The following is a 16,354-nucleotide window of genomic DNA, read 5'->3' as shown; positions in this document are numbered from 1 at the left end:
AAGTTCTTAATTTTTGACAGATAATTCCTTTGCCAGAACAACATAGTCACTAATGTAAGAAACAATTCAGATCCACGTGTCATTGGGTCACGTCTAGATTTTCACATTTTTTTCAGTTTCTGATCTTTTATTCTAAAAATAAAGGAAACGATACAAAGAAAAATCATAGTTCAAAACAAAAATAAAATAGGAGTACAGGGAACATGCTGAATCATGTCATCAGAATTTCTTTGACGGCTACTGGTGTTTATCTGTTTAGGTTTGGCTTTTAAATTTATGACAAAGTGGCATGAGGGTGCTGTATACATTTATAATCCTAATATTCAATTCTTATTAATTTTTGGATTTTTACATTTATGATAAAGTGACATAAGGGCATTGAATAAAGATCAACCTACGGTATTCTTTCATTCAGAAAGTTATGTCAAAGTGGCATGAGGGTGTTGTCTAAATCAACCTAGTTTTTAATTCTTTAACTTATGCCAACCTTAAATGAGGGCGAAGTATAAGATCAACCTAATTTATTATTCTTAAATTTGTGACAGAGCGACATGAGGGCGCTGTATAAATGATCAATCTAACTTTTTATTTGTAAACTTATGACACGGTGCCATGAGGGCGTGGTCTAAATGATAAACCTAGTTTTTAATTCTTGGATTTATATCTATATATGCTTTTTCATATGATTTATAGTGTGCATCATATCCCTTTGAGGTTCCCCCTTTCTCTTTAGTGTGTTATATAAAATTGGGTGGGGGGAATTTTGCACCCAGACCATGTACCCACTCTTAGGGTGTTTAAAGTTACATTAAGCTGCTGCATAAAAGATCAACCTAATTTTTCAAATTTTATACGTATGACAAAGTGACATGAGGGCGCTATATTAATCATCCTCATTGTTCTTGAGCATCATTCATTACAAGCCACAAATAAATAGTAGATAATAGTAATAAAAAGTAGTAGTGTTGTACATTGGTGGCGTAACACGTGGTGGTGCTGAGGGAAATAAAAAGATAAAAAAAAATTCCTGTGAATTTGCAATTTATCTTTCTGATGTGTGATGTTCCACACATGCAAGTTTGTATGTTAATGATCAAATATGATAAATTACGGTATGTCACAATAATCAGAACACAAATTGATCAAATATAATAAATTATATTTATAGATAGAGATTGATTGATAGATAGATATGAGATAGATGGAGATAGAGATAGAGAGATATAGAAAGAGAGATATAGAGAGATATAGAAAGAGAGATATAGAGAGATATAGAAAGAGAGAGATATAGAGAGATATAGAAAGAGAGAGATAGACAGAGATATAGAAAGAGAGATATAGAGAGATATAGAAAGAGAGAGATATAGAGAGATATAGAAAGAGAGAGATAGACAGAGATATAGAAAGAGAGAGATAGACAGAGATAGACAGAGATATAGAAAGAGAGAGATAGACAGAGATATAGAAAGAGAGAGATAGAGAGAGATATAGAAAGAGAGAGATAGAGAGATAGAGAGAGATAGAGAGCGATATAGAGAGAGCGATAGAGAGAGAGAGAGATAGATATAGGTATGTATATATATATATATAGAGAGAGCGATAGATATAGGTATATGTGTGTGTAGTTTTTTGCCTTATTCTTTGTGTTTTGTTTCCATATCCGGATTTCAAATCTTATACCCACACGGCTTTATTACCTCTGAAAAGTGAGCATATGGTTATTGCCCTCTAGCTATCTTGTGATTTGTAAACCTATTTGCTGTTTCCTGTCAAAGCTTCACATTTTGACCAGCTTATCCCTCAGCATTACGGCGTGTCGCCTCTTCCATTTCTCCCACTTCCCGCAAATTATATATATATTTTCTTATATTTATTTTTTTATGGGACCATTCTAATTTCACTGTTTTTTGCAACTTTGGATATCGCATCAACGGACATACAGGAAGAACTCCCCAAACCGTTCCATTTGTAACATTGCGACTGTCACGTTGATGGCGAGTCAGCTTTTTTTTTTTTTTTTTAAATCTGGTCTTGTTTACAGATGATACAAGCCACACAAAAAAAAAAAAAAACGGTTTTGAGTGTCGGTGTTCCTTTTGGTTTGTTTACCCGTTGTCTCCCTTTTTAGTTTTGACTTCCTCTCTCAGCAATACAAAGCAGCGACAGAACAGGAAGCGAATAATCTCCTTGACCCCATCTCATTATCAACAGGATAAGGAATGCAACTGCAAAAATAATCGTTTGTCAGCCGAGGCAACGGATCTTCGGGCGAATGTAAAAGGGGTTTGTGCGCGGCTTTCTACGAGGTGTCACATCTGATATTAGGTACAGGAGGGGGGGGGGACTTACAATGACTTGTAGCTGTCGGAGTAAAGCGAATCTGCGGAGGATTGAAAGCGGCGCTCTCTTCAGCGATTGTATCGAGCCAGTGAACTGTCCCGGCAAATCTGCGGCTATATATCTATAGTAGTAAAATAAGAGGCTTATTGATAGTATATAAACTGATTAAAGCAGTCTCACAGTGGCTTTTTCATACACGGGACGCCACCAAGGACTACGGAGGTAGTGAGTTCTGTACGGTTTAAGTACAATGAAATCCCACCCCCTTCTTTATGGAAACTCGACTTGTGGGCATTCAGCATTAGCCTAAACAATGGCTCTGAATATGTTAAGCCCCTAACAATTAGGGAGCAGTTTGGGGCATTGAATAATGTCGAATGATGCAATTGAACCTGACAGCTTGAACAGTCGGCCCCCTCATGGGACCTGAAAGTTGTTCACACTTGGTTTCATCTCTCATCACACGCTGAGTATTAGAGCCCCTACTTGTCGGGAGCCGAGGCAAAAAAAAATAAAAAATAGGGGGCTTTCCAAAAAGAAGAAAAAAAGATAATATTCTACAAATTAACCTCATTTTTATACAAAAACTTCCAGTGGATCTGTAAAAAGGGGAGAGGCCAAGTTACTTGTGTGACCGATAAACCAAGATGGACCCACTGCCTTAGATGGGGCACCTTCAAAAGTTGACCGTTGGCATCTATGATCTTTTTGCTTTTCTCGAGGGGATTAGGGGAGGATTAGAAAGAAGCGGCCATGAACTTCAAGTTCGGGTCCAGCCATGCAGCCAATGCGGAATTGACCTCTTATCAACTAGGCATGGCTGCGATTGGTAAGTGGAGTCCTCCTGACCAATCACAGCTATGGCTAGTTGCTAGGGGCATCGCTTTGCTGGATGTGCTGCACAGCCGCCCATCCAGCAATATGTCCGGATTGTGAGGGACACACCTGGGAGGAACATCTTTTAAAGGGGTGAGAATATTTTTTTTATTACATGCCCTATATTGTGTTAATACAAAAAAAGAACTTATACTGTCTTTGGCTCCGGAACGGAGATGAGAATTGGTCTCCCCATCACTGGTGGCCTCTTTTGGGGGCACACTGCCGAGGCCTCATTGGACTCCAGTCAAGGTCTAAGGATTTCTTTCTTATATTGTCCCATCCGGGACAACCCTTTTAGGAATAGGTAACCATTCTACCTTAAAATGTGCCGTTACCGCCTACATTTTTGGATGGTTTTCTATGGATATCTTTGGGCTTTGAAATTGATGGATAATTCTAAATTCCAATTGGCTCCTTATGGTCTGCAAGTTCTACAGCATTTGGATTCAAGGGGTTATCCCAAAGACCGGTGCTCCTTTGGATCACTAGTCTGAAAGGTTTGGGTCACTCCAGTGAGCGTCTGCTCGGGTTTACCATAACCGGTTTTTGTGACCCCCCTAAGTGCAAGTTTATTACACTGGGAGCTGTTGAGTGTTGACTTCCAAAATGGGAACAACCATACGGTGAACTCTCCATTATACTTTATCAAGTATAAAAAATTATTATTACTGCTTTCTTCCAACAATGACCATATGCTCATGAGGGAAATGGCGCTAAGCTGCAATACTGCTGACAGCCAGTAGACTAGGGTGATGCTAGCTGGAAGAAAGCGGCCATATTTGTTCTACGCTCACACACTCCCTTTAATACGGTCAGGTTTCGCCACCTTTGACCATTTCTAATTGAGACCCCAGTCCTTCCCAGATGTGATTGTTACTACACGGCACCAGATCTTGAGATAATTGTGTTTGTTTTAGGGAGTTTACAGTAAGTTGTGTTATTTACACTCATAATTCCCAAAGTGGTTTCAAGTGACTCCCCGCAGTTTCTTAGTTTTTCTGATCCTTTAATAACATGTGTACAGTAGAATATCCCGCCAGAACGGCGGCTTTTGTACTGTGATAGGATTTCGGAGGAGGTAGGTGTCGGACAGGGTTTTCTCCTTGGTTTTTGTACAGTCCGTTACACCGGTCCTAGTTAGTGAAGATCCATAGCGGGACCCAAATCTCTAGGGTGTTTGATATCAATTATCAAATCCCATTCACATACTTCATAAAAACCCTAATTATGTGATGGTTAAAAAAAAAATTCTGATGGAGGTGATAATGAGGGCAGTTCAATTTTCAAGCTTTCGGCTTCCAAAAATGCCCTATTTCAGGGAGTTTTTGTAGGGGGTTTCTTTGCTGCAGAATTTTTGCACCTATTCCACTTCAGACATTGCATTACCAAAATGTTACATCCGACCCCAGTGATTGGCTGTACCAGTCAGGTTGTGGCAGTGGAAAAAAAAATCCCCAACGGCACAGGAACTTTGTTTTTTATTTTTGGGACTTGCACTAGCTGTTGTTTCAGTGGCCAGTCCCCATTTGTTTCTACCGGCTCATAAACCCGCAAATTTAGGAGCAAGTCCTGCCCATGTTTTCTGTGAAATTTTTTTTCTCATTTCTCGTCTGCACGTGGACTGACCTCCACTGCCGAAGACACACGGTAAAATGTTTTGTGACTACCGTGAAGGCACATGGTAGCCCTGCAAGGTAGCCTTACTGAGGGTGGATTTTGTCTCAGCTTTGTCTCAGATTTGCAGCTCACAGCCGAAAAGCAAATCCTCAGCGAATTCACTTTTAAAGGGGCTTTTCCATATACATAGAAAATAGGAGTAAAGTAAATAAAAATATTAGTGTTAAAAATAAAATTTAAATAAAAAAAAATAGTCTTCTCCAGATTCTCATCTTAATCTGGTATTTTCGTTATTGAGTCCACGTCCGAGCAGAAGTGCGGTAGGGTCACATGAACCGCTCCATTCAATGAGCATCTTTTTCGGACCAAGGGACACAGAGGAAGTGAAGTCACCAGAAAAAGAAGTGACGTTCTGTGTTCAAGAAGGCCAGTCATTTGGTTAAGTGGGTCCCGTGACTTCCTGGGAACTTCTGGTCCAGTGCAGGTTGTTCTTTATTTTCCCCAACCCCATTTAAAGGAAATCTACCATCAAGATTTAAGCATGATAAACCAGGGACACTTATATTTGTTATCCATGGCCTCCTTTCTTCTAAAATCAACTTTTAAAAGTATGCTAATAAGCCTGAAGGGCTCTGGGGTTGCATCCAGGGCCCCTGAGTACTGTATCTTCACAGGCTGTTACAATGAGCACAGCAGGTCTCCCCTTCCCCTGCATTTCCTGCTGCTTCTAGATTACACAGAGTGAGGAGGGAGAGGGCAGAACCTTGACTGCTTATTTTAACAGCCAGTGAATCTGCAGCACTGTGGGGCTTTGGTAAACCCCCTGGAGCACCTCAGGCTCATTAGCATAATTATAAAAGTTGATATTAGAAGGAAGGAGGCAATGGATAAGAAATATAAGAAGATACCACAGTCACGGTGCCTGGGTCTATGAGTGATGTCCCTGGTTTATCAGGATGGATCTTGATGGTAGATTTTCTTCTAAGATCATTATTATATTTCCAAAATTTTGTATACAAACTTGGAGCAACATTGGATTTCCCTCGGGGACTGTAGGCTAGCCTGGCGACAAATTTATTTCTATATATATGTATTTTTTGCTTCTGTTTTGGCATCTTTTCTCTTCGCCAGCGATTAGAGCGGACGTTTTTGGCGACTTGCCCAGTTCCATGTCAATGGCCCGGGTGACATTGCCGGCTCCTGGAATTTGTGTGTATTCTGCAGATCATCCCCTCCCTATAAAGGGACAAGCACTGTCGGGAGCCCGTGAAAGGCGATTTCAGCTGTGGAATTTTCCAGCTTGTTGGAATCCTCTGCCCTTAATGTGTATTGACAGGATGATTGCACTTTTTTAATAAATGCTTGCTCTGGCCTGTTTTTCCCTACGAGTGAAACATGAATCTCCCGCTTCACATTTAATCCCCGCGCTGCCATTAGCCCCGCAATGCAAAGGTGTTAATAATGCGCAACTTAAATATTTATTACTCTCTCCTTCCCCTCCCGTCCCATATTCTGCAGTTCTGGATGACAAGTTACAGATTTGTAACCAGTTGTTGCCAGTGGCGGAACTTGGAATCTCAAAGATCCCAAAACGGCAATGCAGAGATCATCATCTTTATAGGGATATGCAAATTAGCCAGCAAGTGCACCAGGGGCGGGCCTGCCTAGCCAACATACAGCTCGAAGTGCTCCTGCTCTTCTGTCCTGCTAGACGTGATAACATGTTCAGCCTCCGTTTTGGCGATTTGAAGAGTTAACGTTTGTTTTTGGGGGTTTTTTTTCATCCCTGAATTTCCCCTAAAATTTGTACCGATACAGAATAAACGTTTTTTTTTTAAACATAAAAAAGTGCCGTTTGACGGTAATTGCTTTTAATGCAAGTCACGTATGTAGTTAATAGTCAGGGCACGTTCAGCAGTGGAAGGGTTAAGCGGCTAACCTCCGGGGGACCGGGAGAGATGAGCAGCCGCTCCGCAGTCAGGAGAAGTGACTCGGACAAAAGTGATGGCTGTGCCGAAACAGCGGGGGCTTGTTACCATTCTCTTCACTGGCAAGTGTCAGGAGAGTCACTAGGAATTAGCGCATAACCAGTCAGAGCGACCGGAAACAGGCGGAAGGGTTTTGGGGTCTTTTTTATGGGTTTTTATTTAGGACCAACGCCTTATATCCGGGTGCAGTCCCAGTAAAGCTTCTATTAGAAGAACCAGATAAATTCTTCCATTGTTCCTCTGTTATGCCTCCTGGAATTGTAGGATGTCTGTCCACCTGCCTATCCAATCAGTGCTAACCATTTCCGTAATTTCAGTAGGGGGACACACCTCTTGGACAAGGACAATAGTAACATGCAGTTGTCTATTTATACATATTTACATGGACCATGGACCAATATAATCCTTTTACGCAGAACTAGTAACTACAATTCTTTGTGTGTGACACTACATGCTCACCCAGTGTCTATATGGGGTCACCCAGTGTCTATATGGGGTCACCCAGTGTCTATATGGGGTCACCCAGTGTCTATATGGGGTCACCCAGTGTCCATATGGGGTCACCCAGTGTCCATATGGGGTCACCCAGTGTCTATATGGGGTCACCCAGTGTCTATGTGGGGTCACCCAGTGTCTATGTGGGGTCACCCAGTGTCTATGTGGGGTCACCCAGTGTCTATGTGGGGTCACCCAGTGTCCATATGGGGTCACCCAGTGTCTATGTGGGGTCACCCAGTGTCTATGTGGGGTCACCCAGTGTCTATATGGGGTCACCCAGTGTCTATATGGGGTCACCCAGTGTCTATATGGGGTCACCCAGTGTCTACATGGGGGTCACCCATTGTCTATATGGGGTCACCCAGTGTCTCTATGGGGTCACCCAGTGTCTCTATGGTTTCACCCAGTGTCTCTATGGTTTCACCCAGTGTCTATATGGGGTCACCCAGTGTCTATATGGGGTCACCCAGTGTCTATATGGGGTCACCCAGTGTCTATATGGGGTCACCCAGTGTCTCTATGGGGTCACCCAGTGTCTCTATGGGGTCACCCAGTGTCTATGTGGGGGTCACCCAGTGTCTATGTGGGGGTCACCCAGTGTCTATGTGGGGGTCACCCAGTGTCTATGTGGGGGTCACCCAGTGTCTATGTGGGGGTCACCAAGTGTCTATGTGGGGGTCACCCAGTGTCTATGTGGGGGTCACCCAGTACCTCTATGGGGTTACCCAAGTTTTGGATTTCCACCTGTGTTCCAAACGTGTTTCTACTTTAACTGCTTCATGTGGAATCCTCCCTCGTGTGCACCCTGGGATTGTGAGCCCCGATATAATCCATGTACAATGCTGCAGTTATGCCCAAGGAGGATTCGGGCTTAAATACTCAAATGTTAATTCTGCCTGCAGGATATTATAGAAATGGGTCAGGAATGAGTTCACATCGGCTCCTAAAAGGGGCATCCATCACAAAGGACAGACATTAGCTCAATGGGAACCCATTAAAGTTACAGGAGTCTTCCCATTTACGTCTGATTTTGTGGGGTCCGACAGCCAGGACCCCCCAACAATGGTCAACAGAATGGGGGTCTGTATGCATCCCTTTGCTACCCTGCGATGTCAGAAGTTCCATAGCTGTCTTTGACGCATATGATGATGAGTCCCTGAGCTCTATTGACTTAAAGGGGTTGAAAACCTGGCTGCTTTTTTTTCCCAAAAAGTGCTCCTCTCCCCTCCATAGGTATTGTGTGGTATTGCAACTAAACTCCATTCATATCTAGGACCAGGAAGTAAGAGTTCTCCTTGCGGAGACTTTGCCAGTTAAGTCCACCTTGTAGGCGTGTGAAGACTTATAGCTATTGAGGCTCCACTAAAGAATTATGGGAAAATATTCAAGGATGGTTTCCAGGTTGGGATAAGGAAACCCACGATGCTTATAGCTACCTTGTAAGGCAGTCCCCTTGACATCAAGCATGACCTTCAGGAAGCCTATTCCAGAAGGAACAGATTCCCGACTTTAGACAGCGATGTTTGGACGTGATTGCATCTCTTCAGTACAGTTTGGCTGAGTGAGAGACTATTTGTCTAGGGTCAGAAAGTGGATACTATTCCATTTTTGCCGCCTTACAGGCGTGTGGACAGAAATACAATACCAGCAAAGACCACGGTCGGGTGTGGCGGCCATGTTTTTCCACCTCCGGACAACCTATTTAAATTTGGATTCTCTGCACAGCTGACAATCCGATGCCGGAAGTTGGAAATGCAGGTACCATATTTTTAGGACTATAAGGCGCATAAAAAATCCTTTGATTTTATAAGGTGCGCCTTCTAGTCCAGTGCGCCTTATATATGAACCTTACTTACAGACAACAGCTGCCTTGTACTGTGCACAGGTCTGCCACCTGCTGGTCATTCATCCTTATAATCTGGTGCGCCTTATATATGAACCTAGACGTTTTAGCAGGCATTTATTGATGGTGCGCCTTATACTCCAGTGCGCCTTATAGTTCCGAAAAATACTGTATTTCTGCCAATCCAGGGCTGGAAAGTCATGTCCCCCGCTATCATATATTTATAGCAAATTTCTATATCAAAATACAGACATTTAAGAAGCCTTTCCCATATGTCTTATATCGAGCTTCATTTTTATTTTTATTGTTTTGTTGGTTTTTTTTTTTGGTTTTTTTTACTATTATTGACTATTATTTCTTATCATTTTTTGCATTTGCGTTGCACCAGTCTCTTAGAGACGCGTAGGTGATGTCCACATAGCAGATACTCGGGTTTTCTCCCACGTCTGGGGTGCGTCCCGCTGCCCTCGGCTGAACCTGTTTGCACTTTGGGAATGACTTTGTTACTGTAGTGCACAAGTTGTTTCTATTCCTGCCGTATAACAGACACAGGAATGTTCTTAGAAAGGGAATGGTGTGTGCGGCCAAGGGAGAGCGGTTTTTTTTTTATTGCAGCGGATTATGCAAGACTTTGGCTGCGTATGTTGGAGGGCTCATTTTCACGTGTTTGGCACGGAGCCCAGTATAGGCCTTTTTTTTTTCCTCCTCGGAGCGGTGGTTAGCGACATGAATGAATACAAAGTTTTGAAGAGCTGCTCAGTAAGTAGGGCTGGGACGCTGCCAAAAATTCAGCTCCGTATTCGAGGTCAGGGCAAAGCGCCTATTTGTGGAACTGTCTATTGTGTCGAACACATCCTCCTTCTTCTTACGCTTCTCCTCCCCTCCCGAGAGTAGGGGGGGGAAAAAAAAATCCCGCAGCCGGGCTTCCTAAGACGAGAGCGAGGAAGTAATGAAATCGTATGCAGATTTCTGGGAATGACGGCACGCGGTTGTATGCCGTCAGACGGGATTGAACGGTGGACGTGACGGCTCGACCCGTTGACCTCCACAGCCGGCTTGAGATGTACAAGGCCAATCGTGTGTGAGACATCTGTTGTCTACCTGCTATTACGTTCCAAAGGGGTTTAATAAGATTAAATAATTAACAGGATAACCACATGGTGGCCGTGCGCCAGGGTACTGTAGGGGTGACCGGAATCCCACATACAGGGGGAGGGCTGTACATCAGGCTCATGTTATACTAGAGGGTCTTCCTGGATCCTGACTACTAAAAGTTAAGATCTGTTATAAAGAATTTTTGTCCTGTAGAAGGCGCTGTCTCAGTCCTGAAACGCGTTGGATAAAGCAGATTAGCCTCTTTGGCTTTTTCTGATGTGCAGGAACAACAGTGTCATCATCTTCTTCTAGGAAACCAAGCTTTCAAGGTTTTCTAGATCTCTGCTTGCTGTCATTCTCTAAGAAGCTTTATTGTTTACTTCTTGTGGATAAACACCAGTCGCTGGTCATGTGACGGCTTGTTATATCCCTTGTCCTTATCCCTATAATGAGCCGTGCACCTGTGACCTGGGTCTGGTGTTTATCCACAATTAGTAAACAATAAAGCTTCCTAGAGAATGACATCACATGACCAGGGATATAACGAGCCGTGCACCTGTGTGACATCACATGACCAGGGATATAACGAGCCGTGCACCTGTGTGACATCACATGACCAGGGATATAACGAGCCGTGCACTTGTGTGACATCACATGACCAGGGATATAACGAGCCGTGCATCTGTGTGACATCACATGACCAGGGATATAACGAGCCGTGCACCTGTGTGACATCACATGACCAGGGATATAACGAGCCGTGCACCTGTGTGACATCACATGACCAGGGATATAATGAGCCATGCACCTGTGTGACATCACATGACCAGGGATATAACGAGCCGTGCACCTGTGTGACATCACATGGCCAGGGATATAACGAGCCGTGCACCTGTGTGACATCACATGACCAGGGATATAACGAGCCGTGCACCTGTGTGACATCACATGACCAGGGATATAACGAGCCGTGCACCTGTGTGACATCACATGATCAGGGATATAACGAGCCGTGCACCTGTGTGACATCACATGACCAGGAATATAGCGAGCTGTACACCAGGAAGTAAACAATAAAGATTCCTATAGAATGACAGCAAGCAGAGATCTAGAAATCGGCAATGAATTGATACAGAAACTATATTTGAAACGTGCATAATTTTTCAATTCCCCAAACAATATCAATTATTTGCTGAAAGTGGACGACCCCTTTAAGAATGAGATTGTAAGCTCAAGGAACAATGATTGTGGGTGGTTACTTTTTTCCTAAGAAGGGGTCTGCATGAGGCTGTGGGGGCTTCATGGCTGAGCCGGTATCTTGTATTCTGCGTAGCGGCTGGTGTTTGTCCTGTATTGGCGTCCTGTCACATCCCGCACCATTACCGTGTCAGCGCACCGATCTTCTGCATTACGTATGCCGGCGCAGGCGGCTCTTGTACACGTCTCGCCCCGCACCTCTCCAGAGGATTACATGGTCTCTATGTAAGGATTTGGGTGTTACTGGCCGCACCTCCAGTGACTGAAGCTAAAAATGGTCATTTTTGGTAACAATTTCCCTCTTTTATGAGCAGCTCTCAGATTGATATCATGTCTTCTCTCTCCGTGCAGGTAAACGCTCTTCCTGGATCCTTAGTGACTGTGACGTCATCTCATCTCACTGGAAGTCGGCAAAATCCTTCCTCCTCTGTAGGAGCCACCGAAAACAGCCAGACAGGTAATGACCGCAGTGTATTAGACTATGTCAGCTGATCTGCAGTACCCGGGTCTGACCACTACACACAGAATGGCGCTGTCTGCTTCCTGTTTCAATCTTTGGTTATGAGCTGCCCTGTGGGGGTGTTGGGTGTTGGAACCCCCCCCCCCTCCTGTCTAATTTTATTTTATGGATAGGTTATCAATAATTTTAGTCAACTTCAATTAATATTATTCCTCCACTGGACAGTAGAGCTGACTTTTTCCCATTTGTCATCTACGTTTTACTGATGTAAATTTGGTCATTAGTGAAGAATGGATAGATGCAAACACAACCGGAAGAATAACACTACACTGTGTGTTTGTTGTCTGTTGCCCTGGAAACACATAGTCAACAAAAGCAATGGAAACAAAACAATGGGAAGTGTGTAATTATCTTTTTATTGAAAGGGATTGTCCACTTTGAGCAAATAATTGCTATTCTTTGTGTAATGAAAACTTCTACAATGTTCCAATATACCAATAATATTCCAACAACCTCACAGTTATTGTCATTCTATAGGAAGCTTCATTGTTTACAGATACACAGCTCATTATGTATCCCTGGTCATGTGATGTCACACAGGTGCACGGCTCGTTATATCCCTGGTCATGTGATGTCACACAGGTGCACGGCTCATTATATTCCTCGTCATGTGATGTCACACAGATGCATCACTCGTTATAACTCGGGGAGTAATAAGAGCTGTGTGATATCATGAGCCTTGCACCTGCGTGACACCACATGAACAGGGATATAATGAGCCGCGCACCTGTGTGACATCACATGAACAGGGATATAATGAGCCGCGCACCTGTGTGACATCACATGACCAGTTATATAACGAGCGGCATACCTGTGTGACATCACATGACCAGGGATATAAAGAGCCGCGCACCTGTGTGACATCACATGACCAGGGATATAAAGAGCCGCGCACCTGTGTGACATCACATGACTAGGGATATAACGAGCCGTGCACCTGTGTGACATATGATCAGGGATATAACGAGCCGTGCACCTGTGTGACATCACATGACCAGGGATATAATGAGTCGTGCTCCTGTGTGACATCACATGAACAGGGATATAATGAGCCGCACACCTGTGTGACATCACATGACCAGGGATATAACGAGCCGCGCACCTGTGTGACATCACATGACCAGGGATATAACGAGCCGTGCACCTGTGTGACATCACATGACCAGGGATATAACGAGCCGTGCACCTGTGTGACATCACATGACCAGGGATATAATGAGCCGTGCACCTGTGTGACATCGCATGACACATGATCAGATTTCTATCCACTGGGAGTTAACCTAGAATCTTTCTATAGAATGACAGCAAGCAGAGATCTGGAAAACCATGTAGAACTTTTCCTTATACAAACAATATCAATTATTTGCTGAAAGTGGACGACCCCTTTAAGTCATAAAGTGTAAGTAGCAGACCATGTTACAGCCGTATTCTGGGGTGCGCGGCCGCGTTGCTGTGTAGTGGCAGGTCCTGTACACTTTCCATTACATTTACCTCGTTTGACTTTTGTGTAATTTCGCATCCATTTCCTTTCTGCTCTTTTTTTTCCATATATTTATTACAACCCATAACCCGAGGCCGTGCGGTTCCTCTGCACCGTCCCCATTGCCAAAAACCGTAGACTTCATCATCTCTCACCGCAAAGGACATAATGAGCGTAATAAAGTGGATGGGACGGGGCAGATCTCCTCCGTGTTGTGGAGACTCCGGCTCCTTTGTTCCTTCCCGGGTGGAGAAGTTTCTGCTTTGTTGACATGTTTTTGGGAGAGGGGAGGGGGTGCACCCAGAGTGTATCAGCCATGTCTTTGGCAGCCGGGGGGTCAGAGGTCGCTTTCCGCAGAATGAGGGGAGGATAACCTTGAGAAGGGGCCAGCCGGGGGGGGGGGGACGCCGCTTTTGTTTCTGGCTACAGGCGAGATTTCCCCTTCTCTCTTATTATTGTTATTATTAAATCGGATCGTTACTTTCCCAAGGAGATCCATTTCCAGGGCTGGAGACAATCTGACAATTTTATGTGCAACAAGCAGAATCTGAGGACCCAATGACGAGGATGACACCCCCCCCCCCCCCTTCCTCTTGTGGTGTGCTCTAGTGTGGAAAGTGTTAAACAGCACAACACGTTGGGATTTGCTGTGATAAGCATACAGATTACTCCGCACAGCTGCGATTCATTACTTTCACTGGAGAAATTAAAAGTGGCAGAGGGGAGGGGCACAGCATACGTGAAGCCCCGGCCTCCTCCCCCGCACGCCCCCAGTGTGTGACTCTCAACTATTATGGAGAATCAAACATTTGGGACAAAGTTTTTCAGCTCGTGCTCCAGCCCTCACCCCTGATACCTCATGTTACATACAAAGGGATAGAATATGTGTCTATATTGTGTTCACGTGATATTATATAGAGCACATTTGTCAATAGGAAAGACCAACTACGGGTTTCTAATGGTTCTCATCTGCCTATTGTACTGTATATTTAAAACTTTGCTTTCATTTTGTTAAGTGGATCGTCCTAAAAGGCAGCCTTTCCACATGACTCTCTTGCTCTATAACATGCTGCCTGCAGATAGGACACTATGTACAATCTGCTCAGCTCCTCCTGCTCTATAACATGCTGCCTGCAGATAGGACACTATGTACAATCTGCTCAGCTCCTCCTGCTCTATAACATGCTGCCTGCAGATAGGACACTATGTACAATCTGCTCAGCTCCTCCTGCTCTATAACATGCTGCCTGCAGATAGGACACTATGTACAATCTGCTCAGCTCCTCCTGCTCTATAACATGCTGCCTGCAGATAGGACACTATGTACAATCTGCTCTGCTCCTCCTGCTGTATAACATGCTGCCTGTAGATGGGACACTATGTACAACCTGCTCAGCTCCTCCTGCTCTATAACATGCTGCCTGCAGATAGGACACCATGTACATTCTCCTCAGCTCCCCTTGCTCTATAACATCCTCCTGCTCTTTAACATGTTACCTGAAACTTTGATTTTCTGTTTATTTTCTATTAAAAATCAGTAAGATGTAGAAATGGCAAATCATTGAGTACATATAAAATGTATAAAATGTCCTTATTACTGGATGCTGATCCTCTGTTATGTTGATCACTTCTGTATCAGACGACTCATCCATTATCATCTTATATACAGTCGGGCGTCTCTGTTTACGTGAACCTCACATACGTTCTCCTATATAATCTGCGGACAACTGTACATTGTTGCAGCAGCTTCGGTTATTAAATTCTGTAGTGACAAGACTCTAAGGCTGCGGTCACAGGATGCGTTTCGTTTGCGTTTAACACGCGCGTTTTCAAACAGCTGAAGAGGAGATTTGCCTAATTACATTGTTGTCAACATTGCGTTAACGATTGCGTTTTTGTAAACGCAATGTCGACAACAATGTCATTGGGCAAATCTCTTCAGCTGTTTGAAAACGGATGTGTTAAACTCAAACGAAACGCAACGTGTGACCGCGGCCAGTTGTTTGTAGAATTTGGGACTTGGCTCAGGTTGAGGGAATCCAGATCACGTGCTCCAGTCGGCACGTAAAAAAAACTTTGCGACGTCACGGTCCCTGCAGGAGGTGGAGATTTATTAATCGGAGACACAGAGTTTATGTAAAATTGGGTCATTTCATTCTTTATTTGTAAAATCCATAGGATATGGGAGAAGACAATATGACAAGTTGTTCATTAAGATGCTGGAGATAGGACACGCACAGATCCGTACTGCTGGTCTGCGCTGCGGCTCGGAGAGGTTAACACTAACACATTTCTTTTTCTGACCTGTTTTACAGCGGATCAGGATCTGGCGGACACCGGTCGCAGTCTGGCGGTGAAGGTCGCCTCCCCTAGAGGAAGCTTGTCTCCGCGGTGAGTATTCTTTCCTCGGAATGCCGGAATGAACGACACCTCTCATCGGAGGCCGGCGGTTTTGTTGACATTTAGAAGAATAATATAGACGGCCTGTGGACGTGGAGCAATGGCTGCTGCTATTCTCCCGGGAGCAGGAATTTGCTTTTGTAGGATATTAAAACATGTGCTGAAAGGGAGTGCGGTTTCCTCGAGGGATTCTTGGTGGGGGGGCGGCGCACAGACCTGGTTCTTATACTCTGCAGCTCATCTTTATTAGCACCTCATTATGCCACTGCTGACACCCCTCATTTATTATCTCCCCTTTACCATCTCGTATGCGCAGTGCTTGCATATCCTTCTGTAGGGCGGAGAATGAGGCGAAATAACATCAGAGTCCATAATAAACTGTGCACATAGTCTTCATCTAAGGCCTCTGTTACATAGTCAGTGTGTGGACGCTATGG

The 16,354-nt window shown here is 44.1% G+C and overlaps 1 protein-coding gene across 4 annotated transcripts in view; it reads left to right on the top strand.

The window, feature by feature from the left end:
- MLLT10 (MLLT10 histone lysine methyltransferase DOT1L cofactor) overlaps nucleotides 1-16,354 on the top strand; it is a 122,101-nt gene that overhangs the window by 93,815 nt on the left and 11,932 nt on the right. For all 4 annotated transcript variants that reach the window (XM_072154191.1, XM_072154189.1, XM_072154188.1 and 1 more), the window contains 2 exons: nucleotides 11,869-11,974; nucleotides 15,833-15,908. In XM_072154191.1, coding sequence (XP_072010292.1) covers nucleotides 11,869-11,974; nucleotides 15,833-15,908 — 182 coding nt within the window. The remainder of the gene's footprint in view (nucleotides 1-11,868; nucleotides 11,975-15,832; nucleotides 15,909-16,354) is intronic.

The sequence above is a fragment of the Engystomops pustulosus genome, chromosome 5, assembly GCF_040894005.1.
Source record: "Engystomops pustulosus chromosome 5, aEngPut4.maternal, whole genome shotgun sequence".
Taxonomy (NCBI): Eukaryota; Metazoa; Chordata; class Amphibia; order Anura; family Leptodactylidae; genus Engystomops; species Engystomops pustulosus.
Note: the sequence above shows the minus strand (reverse complement) of the source record. Positions and strands in the feature narration are given on the sequence as shown.